At 37.8% G+C, this 19,183-nt stretch overlaps 1 protein-coding gene across 1 annotated transcript; it reads right to left on the bottom strand.

Moving 5' to 3' along the window:
* Nucleotides 1-7,443: 7,443 nt before the first annotated feature.
* Nucleotides 7,444-15,277, bottom strand: LOC102307261. The gene is made up of 4 exons (XM_042227743.1): nucleotides 14,735-15,277; nucleotides 14,116-14,645; nucleotides 7,738-7,744; nucleotides 7,444-7,572 (listed from the first exon to the last, which is right to left on the bottom strand). The coding sequence occupies exons 1-4, from the start codon at nucleotides 15,275-15,277 to the stop codon at nucleotides 7,444-7,446; spliced, it is 1,209 nt and encodes a 402-aa protein (XP_042083677.1).
* Between the last annotated feature and the right edge of the window lie 3,906 nt (nucleotides 15,278-19,183).

Consider the following 19,183-nt stretch of genomic DNA (forward strand, 5'->3'; position numbering starts at 1 on the left):
TATATATAATCAGACTTGGCAAGTCGGAGCAGCCCCACCAACCCCAACGTCACAATTCAAGATAAGGGCAGTACACGTAAACAGCAGTGAAACTTTAAAATTTCTAATTTTCACTGTTACTGGCTAAATGCGCCACACACAGCACACTGACCAGGGTCTACCCATGAACATGCAGCAGTGTTCTGAAGTGCAGAAAAACAGGTACCAGGTGATGCATGAATGGCTCTATCTTGCTAAGGAACAAAATTTTCCTTGCTTTTCCGACTTTACTAGTGGAACGTCCCCAGTTTGGGAGCCTTATCAGTCCGATTTCCAACACCCAACCATCGAGGTAAATAAAACGCAGCATCTCCCACATGCATATAGCAAGGAAAAGAGGGAATGAACGAGAGAGCAGCGGAAGATAAAGGGGTGGAGAATGTCAGGCACATACCATTATGATTAATGGCATGTGGGACTATTCATTTTGTTGCAAAGACAGATGAAATGCCAACTAGCCAAGTGTTTAGCAAAAATTTCCCCCAGGAGTTTAGATATCTAAAGATATCGCTGCTCCAAAGCATCCGAGAAAATCTATTAATACAATATTAAATTTACCCAAAGCATAGCATCAGCAAAACAGAGGTTTTACTAAGCGTGCAATGAAACTAAGGCTACGGCATGAGCACTTGTGGATACTGACCCTTGATTAAATGCGATTGTTCTCCTGGTTTACAGTAGGTAAGAATTCCGGCCTTTATAAGAGCATCTCTGGGAATTGTAAACTGGGAGGAGACACTAATCCTTCGCTCCCATTTTAATGGATTTTATTTTGGGTTTTTTTTTGGTTTTCTTTACACATGACTATAGCTGTTGCATAGATTTATGTTGTGTACACCACTTTTAATTATATCAGTTTCACATGATGAATGCTTATGAGCATTATGACACCCATCAGGCAGAACTGACCCACAGCTGACTCAAAGACTTAATAGATCCTTTTCAACACTAATACAATACTACTAATAATAATCATGATAATAGTCCATGAACACTAATAGATTCTTTAGTTGATAAAACCAAAAAAAAAAAGAAAAAAGAAGAATTATTTTACAGGTACAGAAGAAACAGATCTTTTACACATAAATGTTATTATCACCTCTCGTTTTCATCTTTGCCTTTTTAAATATCCTCACACCTCTTTTCTTCTTCTCTAAACCTGAAAGCACACCTGTTGTTTGCTTGTTGCTATAAGTGAGAAAAAGGATTGCTTTCTAAATCACAAATGCACAACATTCAACATAGGAAATATCGGACCGTGTGGTCTCTGTCAATACATCACACGTGTGAGTGTGTAGGTGTTTTTATAGGGAATTTTGATGTCTGCGTCTTTGTCACACAGAGATGTGGACGGTTTTAGCTCAGGATTAATGGCAATTCTGATAAAATGCACAGATCCCATCTTGCCATTCTGCTGGTAATCCCTGGACTTCCTAATCCCCTGTGACGACCCTGCTGGTGAGCTCAGAGACCTTAGTAACACTTAGTAACAAGTGCATTCCCAACTCTTTATCAGTCTTCTTTGAGTGCTCGTCCCAATATATATATATTTTCATACATTTCCACACATACCTACAACTCAAATCCATGCAAAATTACAAACCATGGCAAAAACAAGCATCTATATTAAAGATATAAAATTGAACTTCAATAATGTAACAGCTAAAAAAAGAAACACAAATATGGGCCATGTAACAGACAGGTTGGAGACTTGCCTGTTTCTCGTCTCTTTTACATTATTCACTTCTCTGTTTTTTTTTTTCAAACAATCTAATGTAACATGAGAGAGTATAGTATCTTATATTTCCTCATACAATACCCATGACAATCAAATGCACTATAACTCAAGTCATTACTACATTATTTTATAGGTTCTCAGTAGTCATGACTCAGACCACATCCCTCTTCGACCTTTATTTTGATCTTAACTGCACACCTGTCAAAGCCCGTGTGGGTATCTCGGATGGTTCTGACATTAAATCTGTCCACAGGCAGACATATAAGTATCTGTCAGAGGACTCAAAACCACCTTTGTGATAATTCTCAGGAACACATTTGGCATCATCGACATACAGCACTCTGCAAAGGTCTTGAGCAATGACTCATTTGTTTATATTTTGCTTCCAAGGAGCTTGACTTTCTTGGAATTTTGACTGTCGTCTTGTGCAACAGTTCTCCAGGCTTTCTGAAGGTCGTTTGAAGTTTTTCTTTGGGGAGTGTTTTTTGATTCATTTAGTCTAATAAGTGCATTTTGGTGCCTTTCAACACAAAACAATAAGAACACTATTAGAAATAGAAATAATCATAATGTCAAACATATAGACCGTATAAAAGAAGGATAAGAATAGATGACATTTTTTTGATCATTTTGAAAGGGTTATGCTATCAAAAAACTTTTATCTTTAAATAGGCTTATTTAAAATTAATATAAAGGTTTGTAAAAGTCCCACAAAGTGTTCTGCGTTCTTCCAGGATCATATACTGTATTCCCACTTAAGTCTCTAACAGAACATGTAGTTGTTTCTTCTTTATTTATTTTTAACTGGTTAGTTAGAAATCAACCTGATTTGTTACTGTGTTCAAGATTTTGTAAGCGAAGTCTTTGTACTAAGAATAATTTTTTTTAAATCAATAATTCAATTAATCTAGTTTTGCTTTATGTATTTTGCTCAGCATTCCAGCAAGGAGCCATAGGCTAAGGATTTAATGGTTTCTTCTAATTCCTGAATACGTTTTGTTTTTCTTTTTTTCTTTTGTGATGAGACTGAAATTATTGGTAGAATTACCTTCTTATTTCACAACTTTCCCTGGCTCTCAGAGAGCAGATTCTGATGTTCCAGGCAGGTAATTATAGTCTAAATATAAAGTCCATGCTTATAAATTTTTTTTTAATAAAGTCTCCAGTTTTTACTTGGCGTAATGACCTTCTTATTTCCTAGAGCTAAAGATACAAGACCATAATCTTTAACAGCTATAGGGAGCATCTCAGTGTCTGAAATGTCACTGAACAGTGAGCTGCTGACTAGGAAATAATCCAGATGTACGGCTTAACTATATTTGTGGACTGACAATTGCAGTGAGTTCCTGCTGTACTGAGCCTATCCATTTCTTCATTTAGTCTAAAGTTGAGGTCGCCCTTAAGAACAAGTGAGCAATTTAGGTGTTCAGTGAGTGTAATAAAAAAATCGTGTCATCAACGTTTGGTTATATACATGACAAAAGATAATTTTTTTAGAAAGCTACCCTCTGGGTGTGTAACTGGGTGTATAGCTGGTTAACCTCTTCTCTCTGGAGTGGTGAAAGGTTCAGTAAGAGTGCAATATGTAGACATGAGTGGCGCTTAGTATCGTCTGACTATATGTGTGCTCATGAACTTATGAGCGAGCAGTTGCATGCCTGTGTGTGAGCCCTATATGTCTGTGTGCACTGTGAGGCTGCAGTGGATATTCCAGACAGGCAGGTTATTCAACAAGTACGTTTTCTCCACAGACTCTCTTTCACCAAACTTTTCTCTCAGCTCTATGATCTTGCAGGGATTTCTGCTCAGAAGAATAAACAAAGTAAGTAGCTTATTTGGAACAGGCAGGGTGGTGGTGCCAGCAGCAATGGCAACAGCAGCAAGAACAGAGAGAGCACTAAGGAGAGAACAAAAGATAGAAAGGTGGTGAGCTGGCACAGGTGGATTGAGGGGCAGTGATATTTAGCCTCCTTAGTTTCTGAAGTGTGACTAATACTGACCGAGCTATTGTCATGTCACAACACTAGGAATTAATATGTGTTGACCTTTCTGCTGTATATCTGCTCAAATTGACGATTAAACAGTTAAACTTACTTGAAGCCTCCAATACTGAATAAAATACACTTCTTAAAAAATGTGCCTAATGATGACAATACTGCAAGGGGTGAATATATCTAATGACTTTTTACTGAACTGTGGCATATTTGTGGCTGTTATAAACCCAGTAAAAAATAATAATGATAACGTATCACAAATTAATATTTCCATCCCACCCGTCTTCTCCACTCTCTCTCATGATAATATTTTGCCACATCCTCTTAAACACACTGCAAACTTTTAGGTTTTTGCATATGTTTGATTAATAAGACATTAGAAATGAGTTTGTTTTATGTTGAAATGAAAAGAAATAAAGACTCAAAGCTTTTTTAAAAAATGTTTTTATCAGGGAATACTATCATGAAATGAACTGTAGCAGTTATTACCAAAAGTCTGTAATTAAACTGTGCCTGTGTCAGTAAATGATTATGTGTTTTTACGGTGTCTTGTTTTCCCTTTTTGTAAAAAACGATCAAATTTTGATCAATAGTATGTGGTGTACAGAATACTGTACACAGGCTTTATAATACTTTATTATAATAATAACAGGACAGAATAATAGAATAATATGAAAAATTATGTTCGACAGCTCAGATCTTTGTTCATCAGACTTGAACTGTCTGCCTTTCCCACTTGTCTTTTGTCTTACAGCTTATCTGCCTCAGATGTTGCAATAATAAATGGTGCAGAGAGATAGTCTGCAAATGCCAGCTTGCCTATGGCTATATCCCTCTCATGTCTGACATTAGACCACCGCTGTGATTCTGCTTTGTTTCACTCATTCTAAATATCCGTGCATTTTTCGCAGCAAAGTCTCAAGTATTTGTGCCTGCAGCCCTGTTACAGTAATGGTAGCTCCTTTCATCCAGTTGTGTCAGTCAGCAAAAGCCACACTAACAAAGCTCTGCAACAGCACAACAAAAGGAAATGCAGGTATAATTAATGCTGTCACTCATTCATGAAGCAATTAATTTCGAGTCAAGAGCGTCCTCTTGTGCTTATTTACTCTTTTTCTACACCCCGTTTAACAGACACTCAATAATGTCTTTAATTACAAGTATGAAAATCTTAATTTGTGTTATCACTGAGGAGTGCCACATCACTGTAATTTGCCCGTCTATGAAATGTCACTAATGTGCACGCCACTTGTTTAGTTCATAGTTGGGCCCTGGCTTACTTTGACATGCACTATGCTTCTGTGGCTTAACAAGAAAGCAGAAGCACCCCAGCAGAATAACATGCCCTGCCAAAACACAAAAACAAAACAAAAAGAGTCTGAGGTTTTGACATGGCTGCAGCCTCCCACATCCCACTCCGACCAACATCCACAGTAGCACCAAAACAAAGCTGATCCACGGAGGCATCAGCCTACAACCCACAGGACCCAGTGGACGTGATGACAGACAGCTTTGCCTGCAGCCTATATGATAACGTTCAACTAAAGCAAACCAGAATGATGACAGCGATAAACAACCATAATAGGTTTTTATGCAATATATTGGAATGATGATGCTTGACACTGCAGTTGGACACTAAAGTTCATTCATGCAGTTTTAAAAATGTCTCCAGATATTTACTGATTGGTGGTGCTCTTGTTTCTTCTAATGAAACAATGTTTTCCACAGTTCCTGTTATGCTATTAGATGAGATGTTGTTTTATAATCTCAATGCTTTTAGGAAATTTGCCACTTCAGCATGCTCTCACTCCCACATGTTGTGTATATTGTAATGCACTGAGGAGAGCATTATGTAGCATCACTTTGTGTCCAGGGCAGATTGACAGGGTTCAATAGCAATCTGTCAGCATCTGAAGGAGATGCGAGTCCCTGCGTAAAAATGCTCTGTTAGTATTGTCACCAACGCATAACCATTGGATATATACATATATATATATACATAGGGATATATGAGGATCTCAACTTGGATACACTTTGAGTGCTCACAATAATTTTAGGTGAGAACAAACAGTCTGTTTTTAAAAATTTATCTTTAATCTGTTTAATGTTTTTTTTTAAACAGCCACAGATGGAGAATCAATACATAACTATTTTATTTTAAGATAGACTGGTTCTTATATAATGCTAATCTACTTGACCTGATCACTCAAAGCGCTTTATACAAATTGCCTTCACCCATTTACACCCATTTATACAAGCACTTTTCTATGTAACTGCGTTCTGTCTAACACCGATACACATTCATATTCAAGTGGATGCATCGGACAGCAACTTGGGGTTAATATGCTGCCCAAAGATACTTTATCATGCAGCCTGGAACAGCCAAGGATCCAGGAAACTACCAACCTTCTAATCAGTAGATGACCTGCTCTTTCTCCTAAGATACAGCTGAAGCAGTAAGCAACAGTGTTTGCCTAGTTTGTCATGTTTCCTAAACTGTAAATGTATGAAAGAGAAGTTCAGACTTCTTTATTGTGACTGCAGATGCTGCTTTTCTGTCTTTCTGCTACTTCCTCTCTTCAACACTTTACCCCTGTTGTGTTGGTGCTCTCTGTTTCCATATCAACCTCAATGAGGTGATTGGCCGGCACTTGCGCTGACTTGTGGACTGGACTTAAATAGACTAGCCTTTTGTTTAGCTGTGCTCAGCATTCTGCAGCAGCATCCATGAGGCATTTGATATACCTTTTAATTTATGTAATTATCTCTTATCAGTAAACAGTGGCTTGCAAACTTCACTGAAGCTAATCAGCTGAAAGTTAACCAATCTTTCCAGGTAGGCAAGAAACTGGAAAGGTTCTACAATAAGATGGCAGACCATGTCAAACATTTGTTTAAGTGTAGCATGTGGTAGCACATGATGATGTAAATTTTAGATAAAAGTATTCAGGGATGATTTTGTGGGAAAGGTCCAGCAGATCTGCAGTTTCTGAAATATTCAGAACAGCCAATCTGGCACTAAGGTATGCCACATTCAAGGCCACTTAAATCCTCTCACCAGTTCTAATGCTCAGTTCAGCAGGTCATCTTAACTACTCCTGCCATTTGCATCACTGATTTGTGTTAACAGCAGTTAAATAGTTATCCCTAATAAAGGGACAGGTGATTGTGTTTAACTAAGTAAAATTCTATGCATGAGGCCCAGATCCTGCTGAACACATGAGGTGAAAACAGTTTGAAGAAACAAAAAATGATTTGCACAGTTTGTTTTTGAAGAATGTTGCTCTATTTCACAGAAACGCTGTCTTACTGAGAAAGATTTAAATGTTGTTTTCCTTGAATTTATTTTGCCCCATCTGTAGAACTGAAATGAAAAAAAAACAAACAAACAAACAACCCACACACCGCTGTGGCTTAAGAGGCTGTGAGCCTCGGAAACACTGTTGGTCAAAAAGAAGGCAAAACAGTTTATATGACAACCTTGGATACTTAGAAAAAAGTATTTTTTCTAAGTACCAAAGTTTTTAAGCATCAAGAATTTGGCTCTAGATCTAATCTACACTCAAATTCTTATGCAACATTGACGTATTTCTAAAAAATACAGTAATTTATGCGTTGAGTTAGACGGATTTTGAGGCCGTGTGTGTGACAGATCAGATAATTCTGTCAATGTCAGCTGTCGTGTCCTAGAAACTCGGACATCATCGCTGGTGTGTTGTTGAACTGGTTGTTCTGGACTGATTCCAGGTCCCAGAGCAGCTTAATAGTGTCAGCATCTATCTGCTGCCTCTGCCAGATCCACTTATGCAACCACATAGGAATACACGCACAAGCGTACACACATGCAAGCACACACAACAACCAAATACAGGTCAGTTTTACTGTTAGCATCTGGCTTGATTGTCTAAGTCAAGAATGTGTGAGCAGAATGCACTAGATGTCTGTTTTAGCTGGTTTATCTAATACCAACATTCTGAAAAAAGGGGGGCACAGATAATTACGATCAGCCCTAGAAATTAGTAAATTAAATCCAGCTCTCTGTAAGCAAATGCTGACCTGCATACTTCAGAATTTAGGATCCAGAACGATTGCTTAGTAAATCCTCACTAATGCTGGGCAGGAAAGCGAGCAGATTTACACTGCAGCATAATTTGTACAATACTTAAATTGTTGACAAATACAGGAAGCTTTGAGTAATCTAATCAGGTCCAGTACTCATAAGGTTACAAGTAACGAAAAATGAACCCAAGGGACAGAAATGTAATAAAATGGTCATAATCTAATTTTTTTCCCCTGAGTTACGTAAATGCAGTCAGTCAAGTGCACATTGTTGTCTTTACCTGTGGCTTTTTTCAGTGTGTCCATTTCTAAACATACACGTTTCATTAGTATGCGCACAGCTCAGTGTCAAAAGGGTCAGTGTCACATTCAATGCAGCAAACATAATTGGGTTGTAGCAGTTTTGAAGAGGGTTTATTGAGATTAGGGTTCATTTTAGAGAAAAATTAGCCCAAAATGTAACAAAATGGTTAGTGCAATCTTTTTTTTCAGCTGAGTGCATCCATTTCTAAACATGATCATTAATGCTGAGTTTATTGGTATGTATGGAACTGAATGTCAAGAGGGTTAGTGAGCAGTCCAATATTGAAAAACAGATACTAAACAGTGTCGAACACTTCATACACTCTACATAAATTCATCAAAGACATACAAATGAAGCATCAATCACACAGTGGGGAAAATAAAATTATTTGCTTTTGTAACATCCAAAGAAATGAACAATGTCTATTTTATAGTAGTTTAATTTTAATGGAGAGAAAATATTATATTCTGTCTCTCTCCAACTCGATATTGCCAAAATATGTAATAGAAATGCCTGTCCAGTGTGTCCATTAGTGTGAAGTGAACATGCATGCAGAGATTGCATTGCCGGGGGAGATAATATATTTAAAGCCACAAAGTTGGTAGTGGGCAAAAAATGTATGAAGTGCATTCCAGGGTCCTTAATCGCTGGAGGTGATTAAGCTATACGGCTAATACGTATTTATGTGTAAATGTGTCAATAATGTCTGTTTAAACACTTTCCTGTGATTATTTTCACGTTGGACTGAAATAACATATCTCCCTCTCATGTTACTGCAACTTCTGCATGCGTATATTTTCACCATTTAGAGAAGCAAAGGGAGAAATAGACACAGTGAACTGGCGTGTCTATTGCACGTTTTGCCGTGAAACTGGGTTGCTGTCGCCATTAAATCGAAAACTACCCTAAAAATGAGCAAGTGTTCATTTCTTTGTAAGTAAGAAAACATACAAATTCAGCAGGGGATTAAATAATTACTTCCCTAACTGTACAAGCCTTGCACCAGTCTGTCAGTGTGCCCCAGGGCAGCTGTGGCTACAATGTAGCTTGCTATCGCCAGTGTGTGAATGTGTGTGTGAATGTGTGTGTGAATGGGTGTGTGAATGACTGAATGTAGTGTAAAGCGCTTTGGGGTCCTATGGACTAGAAAAGCGCTATACAAATACAAATGCAGGCAGGCCACCACATCATCCAAGTTAATGGATGTGCACATTAATTTACTGTAAACTGTAAGTTTACAACTGCTTTAAAACTGTCAAGTCATTTGTGCTAAATTACACCAAAGGTTCTTTATTAGGCAGCAAAAAGACCCAGTAATACATCAATTAGACACAAAATTTATGATCTGTTAAAGTGGGGATAAATTAAAAAATATGATATACTTAGGCAGTACAGTTTCACTTTGCTGCTCATTTGTTGCTCATTAGAGGGAAACATAGTTGCCACTTGTCATGTTCCTCACAGCCTGGATGTTGGCCTGTGGAGTCAAACACTCTCCTTCCATTCAACTTAAAACAACTTAATTAAAACCAATAGACCAATAATGTAGCTACCGTAAGTAACTTCATAATTTTGGAGAAACTTAAATAAAAGACTGCTATTAAATAAAGTCAAAGCCACTGTTAAATCAACAAGGGCAATTTGCCCATACATTATTATTATTCTGCTAATTATTCAGTTATGAGTTTTGGTATGATGCTTAAATACAGATGCACAAGACACCCACATAAAGAGAAAGTGAGAAAAGGAGGAAGATCGCAGCTGTACCAATGTTAGTGCAAAGTCCAATTATGTGCTCCACAGAAACTCTATTCAATAAATGATAGCTTTCTTTCTTTCTGTGGCTGAACCTGTTATAGGTGAGATGACAGAGGCCTGTAAGAAATGATTCATTTAGGAAAGAATGTCACTGTAGCACTGAACATCTCAACAAGGCATTGTCCACGGTGACCTTTCACTTCAGCTGCTGCACAAACGCTCCGTGCTCTGCATCCTTCAGACTAATGGAAACGTTGGTGCTGCTGGAGAGCTGTGTTAGTGCACTGGCACCAAAGGTGTTTCACTGAGGCAAACAAACAGCTAAAGCTCAAAAAAGCTGACATGAGCGAGTGCTTAAGTTGTTTCAAAAGGATGTTGTGAGGACGTTTTTGAATCCCTAAGAGCAAACTGCTTTCTATCACCATTATTTTTTATCGTCACCGAACAAACCGAAGCACGGTTTCTTTGTGTAATATATTGCCTGTACACTGAGTGAAAGATGAAGGGTAGCTCACAATCTAGCATTTGTGGGATATGCAGAAAATTTGAAGTTTGTGGTAAACTTTCAGCAATAAGCAAAAGTTTTACTATGATTATTACTGGTTGTGTTCTCAGACAATATTAAACATATTCAGTGACTGATGTTTATTGGATAAAGCAGCAAAAATGAGAAAAAAAAGCAGTCGCAAAACAGGAATTACGCAATTCTTGAAGTGCCAAGTAGCACCATATTTCAGTTTAAACAGGTGAAGCATAACTAAGGCTGCCAGTGTAACTGATAATTAATTTGCATATGTGGCCCCGATGAGTGTGTTTGATTGCTCTTATTGTTCATGCCACCTGTGAAGCCTCTCAACCCACCTACAACTACATTTACATGACTGAACTAGAGCAGAGGTGGTGGCACAGAGCAAGGGGAAGCACGCTGAAGTGTCTTTGCCCATTTGCTCTGTGAGTGTGAACGTGGGGAATAGCAGCAGTGAGCTATTATCCACACCTGGACTTTCCTTTCTATTACAAGACAAAGCGTGAAAAATGTGAAAGCCTTCAGGCAGATGTTTGCATCATTGTAGCTCTGTAGCACCGCTGTAGATTAGATGCAAATTAATAATTTAAAGTTGCTAGAGAACAAAGAAGCCATTAATAGAGCTATTATAAGAGAGAAGCATGGCACTTAAAGAATCCTAAACAGAAATGTGTAACGAATGCCAGTTCTAGATATAGCCATGGGTGACAGCTCATCTAAACCTATTCTAACCCCCCAACGTAACGTTTGACTGGGTGGAAAGTCTACATCCAAACTCTAAAGTATCCCACTAGCTCAGTCTTAATGAGATCTGAAGTACAAGCTGTGTCTCTCGGAGCATGCAAAGGTGTTCAGCTATGAGCAGAGAGAAAGGCAACAAGTAAAATACCTGCACAGTCCCACTACTTTTATATATCTTAAAACAAACAACAGAATTAAAAACAACGGAATTTGAGTGAAAACAACGGAATTAGAATGCATAGAACAGAGTTTGAATGAAAGCAACAGAATTCTAAAACAAACAATAGAATTTGAATAAAAAGAGTGGAATTAGAATGAAAACAACAGCAATTGAATGAAAACAACAGAATCTAAATGAAATGAACGGAATTAGAATGAAATGACTAGAATTTGAATGAAAACAACGAAATTGGAATGAACAGACCAGAATTTGAATCAAAACAATGGAAATAGAATGAAAAGAACAGAATTTGAATGAAAACAACATAATTTAAATGAAAACAACAGAATTTGAATGAAAACAATGGAAGTTTAAAACAAACAACAAAATTTGAACGAAAACAACGGAATTAGAATGTACAGAACAGAGTTTGAATGAAAGCAACAGAATTCTAAAACAAACAATAGAATTTGAATAAAAAGAGTAGAATTAGAATGAAAACAACAGCATTTGAATGAAAACAATGGAAGTTTAAAACAAACAACAGAATTAGAATGAAAACAATGGAATTAGAATGAAAAGTACAGAATTTGAATGAAAACAATGGAATTTGAATGAAAACAACAGAATTTGGATGAAAACAACGGAATTAGAATGTATAGAACAGAGTTTGAATGAAAACAAAAGAAATCTAAAACAAACAAAAAAATTAGAATAAAAGAGTGAGTTAGAATGAAAAAAAAGTATTTGAAAGAAAACAACGGAATTTCAATGAACAGAATAGAATTTGAGAACAAACAATGGAATTTGAATGAAAACAACGGAATTAGAATGTACAGAACAGAGTTTGAATGAAAGCAACAGAATTCTAAAACAAACAATAGAATTTGAAGAAAAACAGTAGAATTAGAATTAAAACAACAGCATTTGAATGAAAACAACAGAATTTCAATGAACAAACGGAATTAGAATGAACAGAACAGAATTTGAATGAAAACAACGGAATTAAAATGAAAATGACGGAATTTGAATGAAAACAACAGAATTTGAGAACAAACAATGGAATTTGAATGAAAACAACAGAATTTGAGAACAAACAATGGAATTTGAATGAAAACAACAGAATTTGAGAACAAACTATGGAATTTGAATGAAAACAATGGAATTTGAATGAAAACAACAGAATTTGAGAACAAACTATGGAATTTGAATGAAAACAATGGAATTTGAATGAAAAGTACAGAATTTGAATGAAAACAATGGAATTTGAATGAAAACAACAGAATTTGAATTAAAAGAACAGAATTTGATCAAAAACCAAAGAATTTGCATGAAAACAACAGAATTTGAACAAAAACAACAGAATTAGAATTAACACAATGGAATTTGAAAACAAACAATGGAATTTGAATGAAAAGAGTAGAATTAGAATGAAAACAAAAGCATTTGAATGAAAAGAACGGAATTTGAATGAAAAGAACGGAATTAGAATGAAATGAATAGAATTTGAATGAAAAGAACGGAATTAGAATCAAAACAATGGAATTTGAATGAAAAGAACAGAATTTGAATGAAAACAATGGAAGTTTAAAACAAACAACATAATTAGAATGAAAACAACGGGATTTGAATGAAAACAACGGAATTAGAATGTACAGAACAGAGTTTGAATGAAAGCAACAGAATTCTAAAACAAACAATAGAATTTGAAGAAAAAGAGTAGAATTAGAATGAAAACAAAAGCATTTGAATGAAAACAAAAGCATTTGAATGAAAACAACGAAATTTCAATGAAAAGAACGGAATTAGAATGAAATGAATAGCATTTGAATGAAACAACGGAATTAGAATGTACAGAACAGAGTTTGAATGAAAACAACAGAATTCTAAAACAAACAATAGAATTTGAAAAAAAGAGTAGAATTAGAATGAAAACAACGGAATTAGAATGTACAGAACAGAGTTTGAATGAAAACAACAGAATTCTAAAACAAACAATAGAATTTGAAGAAAAAGAGTAGAATTTGAATGAAAACAACGGAATTAGAATGTACAGAACAGAGTTTGAATGAAAACAACAGAATTCTAAAACAAACAATAGAATTTGAAGAAAAAGAGTAGAATTAGAATGAAAACAAAAGCATTTGAATGAAAACAACGGAATTTCAATGAAAAGAACGGAATTAGAATGAAATGAATAGCATTTGAATGAAACAACGGAATTACAATGAACAGAACAAAATTTAAATCAAAACAATGAAATTTGAATGAAAACAACAGAATTTGAATGAAAACAATGGAAGTTTAACACTAGTTTTACTAACCTGCGCTGCTTGACTACAGCACAGCACTTAAACCCCCACGGATCGCCATTTGGCCTTTTCTACCTTTAAAACCCGGAGAGCAGCCAAATGGCTGGTAGGCTTTTAGCTAAGCTTTAGCTTCAGCCAAGTGGAAGCTAAATTGTCTAGTCATTCATATGTAAATTGGGTCGTTATCTGGGAATTCTGGAGGGAGGGGAGTTGCTGCTAAAAGCTGTGCACTTTTGTGTTTCATCTTGATGCATTCTCAATCATCCAGGGAAATAAATCTCCAAAAGTCACCAACTTGGAGTGTTTCAGTTTGCCATCTTAGGGAGAAATCAACACACATGGGTGTATGTCCTTTGTTGCTGAGATTTATTGATAAAAACAGTACAAAAAACCAACCATTTGTACACATATTTACAAATAATAATAAAAAGTGAGTGAGTACAAACAATTCAACATTTTCAGCAATCACTCACAATCCTGGCACTGCCATGGTATCTGTAGTCTGCATTTACCACATGTGTATCTTTTGCAGTGAACACATCGCACAGTGGCATGATTGTTCTTGCAGTTGTGTTTGACCTGACACGAGGCTCTTTTTCCAGGGCTAGATGTGGAGGGTTGTGTCCGAAGCAACTGTTCTTTTCTTGCCTTCTTCCCAGCTACATGAGAGCGAGCCAACTCTGTTGCAAGCGCCACCAGGAAGTCCACCCGTCTTTCCTTCGTCCCGGTGCATGCTTGATACAGCACATGTGCATTCAGTGCTGCCATGTCAATCATGTTATAAAACACGGCGACTGGCCAGCGCCGTGTTCCTTTGCGGACAGTGTACTCCCGAACCATCTGGTCCATCACATCCACGCCACACTTTGTTTTGTTGTAAAGGGTGACAGTGTTTGGCTTCCTTTTGGTGGTGTTATCAGTCTGAACCACGCTGTGCATGCTGCTAAGAATATAGACTGTCTTCTTCCGTTTGGCCGCATACGCCGTCAGCGTGGCAGCAGAGGTTGAAAACACCTAAGAAATAAGATAAATTGTTATTTCCATAGCCCTTTTACACACAATGAAACACATAAACATAGAACCACAAAAGACCTGCAACATACCTGAGTGGTGAATGCATTGCGATCTGTCTGTCTAGTGGATTGAGGAATTTCCCTGCGAATCCTGTTGACTGTGCCGAGGATGGTGGTTTTCCGTCTAAGAAGTTTTTGTGCCAGTGAAAGCGATGTGAAAAAATTGTCCGTGGTAACATTTCTGCCCTTGTCTAGGAATGGTTCCATCAGCCTCATTACGACATTTTCAGAAAGTCTCTCCCCAGTGGGACGATTGGGGTCCTTGCCAAGATATGGGAAGACATTGCAAATGTACTTGGATTTTAGGTCGCAAGCCACCCAAAACTTGATCCCAAACTTGTCAGGTTTACTTGCAATATACTGCAGGAAACAGCACCGAGTCTTTGATGGGAAAAGCTGTTCATCAACGGTGATATGTAGACCAGGGTTGTAGCACGTGATGCAGTTGGTGACAAATGATCCCCACACACTGGAAATTGCAGCAAACTTGTCAGTCTTTGCTCGATCACAGCGGGTGGACTTGTCATCAAAGCGTAGGTGTTGCATGATGTTTTGGAAGCGGTTTCGTGCCATGGATATTGAGAATACAAGATGAAACACAAAAGTGCACAGCTTTTAGCAGCTCCCTCCTCCACGCCCTCAATCACACACCCCCACTCCCCTCCCTCCAGAATTCCCAGATAACGACCCAATTTACATATGAATGACTAGACAATTTAGCTTCCACTTGGCTGAAGCTAAAGCTTAGCTAAAAGCCTACCAGCCATTTGGCTGCTCTCCGGGTTTTATAGGTAGAAAGGTAGAAGCCTGGGGATGCTAGTGTTACATAATTTCTGACTAGCTAAAGGTCACTGAAAGAGTGCCTACTGCTGCTGCTCTGTGCATCTATTAACTTTTCAGTTAGATAAGTGTTATGATGTTGAATTGTTCTTAATAATATTCTTGTATAGTATTATGGTAGGACATCAATCGAGCAACCTGTAGGTTACTTAGACAGCTGCTCTAACCTAAACTGCCCACCTAATTATTAAACTACGCACCCACATACCCACACCCACACATGATCTAGATCTGACCCTGTGCATAATGGTAAAGATGGCGACTGTCCTACCCCTACCCCTTAGCACGGCATTTGTTTTGTGTGAGGCTCGAGGGACACTTATCATTGCTGGTGCTCATTACAGTGTAATGTATATATAGTGTAATTCTTGCATGTGTACCAGGATATTAAAGTTTCTTAAATTTCATTTGTTGGCAGAGTTAGCGTTGATAAATACAAAGAGATTTTATGTCCTCGTGACCAATGATATTAAACTAAATAATATTTGGATAGGGGCTTTTTAAATAACTGACATGTGAGGCTTTATTTTTTCTATCAGGATTTTGCTCTATAAAAGGTAAATTAACTGGTAGTTATATAGCACTTTTCTACTCAACTATTCAAAGCATTTTAAACCACATGTCTTGTTTCCAACATTCACACTTAGAAGAATGCACACACCCAGAGAGATTTTCTAAATATCAGTCATTTTAGATCTCTCGTTTCAAATTACACCAAGCTCAGGTGTGACCTTAGACTTGGGCACTTTCAACACACCTGACTGCAGTTTTGTGTCGGTTGCTGTCTTCTGAGTTTGTAAACAAGCGCCGACGTCTCAGAGCTGTAATTTCTTTCCTCTTGAATGGAGAAAAGAAATTATTTCCCATGGAATCAATTTAGCAGGTCCAACAGGGAACAGGGAGGAAGGGTTCTCTTCCATAGCCCTCCAAATATCAAGCACTGGGTTTGAACAACATGTCAAGAAGCAGCCAGAATTTGGCTCGGTTATGTTTGACAGAAGTGGCTCGTTGTCCTCTGTGGTTCTCCCTCCTCAGCACTGCAATAAACATTTTTCATTTCTCCATCTGGAGGCTCCTCTGTTGGACAGAAACAGATGAGAGCATCTAGCAATCAAACTGTCAGGCCAGTGTTGCACAAAAGCCCCATCGTACAATATGTTGAACTAAATGGCCCACATGATCATTGGTCATCCTATCGGGTCTCTTGTCACACACTATAAACAAGAGATCTTTAGGACCTTATACACATACTCCTCTGCACTTTTCATTGCTTCTGTTCTATCTTAATACACTGGCAGTTTGTGTATCTCTATTTATCATGTATTCCTCCCTAATCTATAGCTGTTTAAATTTTCAATGTATCTCAATCCTTTTACAGCAAATCTTTATTTTACTTTAACCAGTGTTTAACTGCCCCTTAGAGACAACAAAGACTCAGTTTGGAGGTAGTATCCTTGCCGTTTTTCAAGGAGATAGATCTTTAATGCTTTTCCTTTTATCCATCTGACGTCTGTATACTAACAGACTTCAGACTTACTGTGCACCATCAAAATGAGGACCCAAACCTGGTGTCAGCAGGTGAGGCAGACAAAGGGAACTTTAATGGCACTTAAAACAAAGTGGGAGCAAAAAATGGTTCAGAAAATTGGCAAAAAACCCAACTGAAGACTAACTACAGTTTATCCAACAAAAAGATGAAACACAGAAAAGGGACTTTACTAAAGGAAGTAAAAACAAAGTCAAAAGGAGGTATGGATGGAGATGTGAATAGCAGCTGGTGAACAGACAGACTGTCAAAGCAAGCAGGACTATAAATATGGTCTAAGAACAAATAGGACACAGATAAAACTAATTAGAGTGTAGCAACCAATTATAAAAAGCAGGAAGGAAACAAAGACGGGAAATAAACCCATTGGAGACCACATATATTCTATGGTGTGTATAGTCCAATTGTTGCTGTGAATTGTATAAATAAAGCTGATTGGCAGTTATTAGCTAACAAGTCTCGCCACACTGAAGTCATCTTGATGAAGCCTCTGGGCAGTTATTTTGAAGCTGCTGTCTCCAGAACCATAATTGTAAGCTACAGCTACAAAACTGAAGGTCAAGTCTGATAAAGAAATGGTTTTTGGTGATTTTTCCCCAGACTAAGGTTTAAAAAGCCCTTTCTCCCCCAGCACTTAAAATTCTTCCTTTTAAGATGTACCATTAAGAGAGGACTCAAAAGCAGCATGCAGAGGAAGGCTAAAGTGATAACAAAGAAATAAACTTTCTATAGCTTCAGTAGAAAAAGAATACAGTAAGAATAAAATGCAAAGTTAAGTAAAAAGCAGTTTTGTCCAGCTCAAAACGAACTATAGACTAAAATATTTTTTTAACCTTCAGATCTGTAAAAGGGTCATGCTAGATTTTACTATTGTAATGCACTGTATACTGTTGTTAGTCAATCGTCTCTTGCTCGTATACAATTAGTTGAAAATGCTGCTGACAAATTATTATAAATATAGCTTTAGGAAACTGCTGATCTCTGGAACTGTGGTTGGGAAATAGGTTGCTGTTGTTTTATTTTATGTAAATTGTCATGGTCCTGGGCCATGTTGGCCCAGTATTCTTAGTTTTATGTATCTTTGTATTTCAGTTCCCTGTTTAGGCTCTGTTTCCTGAGGTGCCCTGTTGTGTTGTTCCCTGAGTGCTTTCCCTTTGTGACTCTCACCCCCTGTGTGCCCCTCTGTGTATCTGTGAGCCTTCGTCTCTCCTTATGTTTTATTCCATGTTTCCCCTGCCCGTTATGTCTAAGTTCTCCCCGTGCTCTCTCTCCCCCCTGTGTGCCCTCTCTGTATTTATGAGCCCTCGTCTCCCTTTGTGGTTGTTCCATGTTTCCCCAGCCCGTTATGTCTGTGTTTTCCCCGTGCTCTCTCTCCTCCTGTCTGAACCTCTGTACTTCCTGTTTGACTCTGCCCGTCTCCCGTCAGTGTCTTGTTATGGTTATCTGTGTCAGCTGTGTTCCCCGTGTGTTCCCACTTTCCTCGTTAACCCTCTGTGTATTTCTGTCTGCGTCTTCCTCTGTTCGGCGTCGCGTTCTCCCTCATGCCGTGTGTGGTTCTCCCCGTGTCTTCCGGTATATGCTACTTTAGCTTTTCCCAGTTTAGTGTAGTTTTGCATTGCTTTTGTATCATCGTTATTGTTTATCACCTGTCAGCAATAAAGCTGCATTTTGAGTTTATCCCCCGTGTCTGTGAGTTTGCAATTTGGGTCCTCATCCTGCCTGCCACACGGCCGAATCATGACATAAATATTGAGAATGTGTGTAGCATCAATCTCTAGTAAATGTAAACTCCAGATGTGACGAGGAAGAGCTGACTTTAAATGACGCAATCATTGGGGAACAATTTGTGATTGTGAATGAGAGCTCTTTACCGGTTTCACACTACGGATAATCCTCCATCATAAAACATCATACGGCCGAAATTGACTTACTTTTTAATTCAGAATGACCCAGAATGAGTGAGTGACCCCATAAACTCACCAGAAAAGTGTTCAAGGAATTCAAGAGAGGTGTTTTACGCATGGACTGTAGACATGCGACCACTGTGCATGTGATGCTAACTTGTCTGCCATTTTGAAAATGCAACAATCATG

This window comes from Haplochromis burtoni, unplaced genomic scaffold (assembly GCF_018398535.1).
Source record: "Haplochromis burtoni strain Fernald_Lab_line unplaced genomic scaffold, NCSU_Asbu1 Contig_278, whole genome shotgun sequence".
Taxonomy (NCBI): Eukaryota; Metazoa; Chordata; class Actinopteri; order Cichliformes; family Cichlidae; genus Haplochromis; species Haplochromis burtoni.

What these genes read in the sequence shown, in the direction of transcription:
- LOC102307261 (XM_042227743.1), bottom strand. Translation starts at nt 15,277, where the DNA reads ATGGCACGAAACCGCTTCCAAAACATCATGCAACACCTACGCTTTGAT. An exon ending in GCAATGCATTCACCACTCAG is followed by an intron (nt 14,646 to 14,734) that starts GTATGTTGCAGG and finishes CTTATTTCTTAG; the next exon opens with GTGTTTTCAACCTCTGCTGC.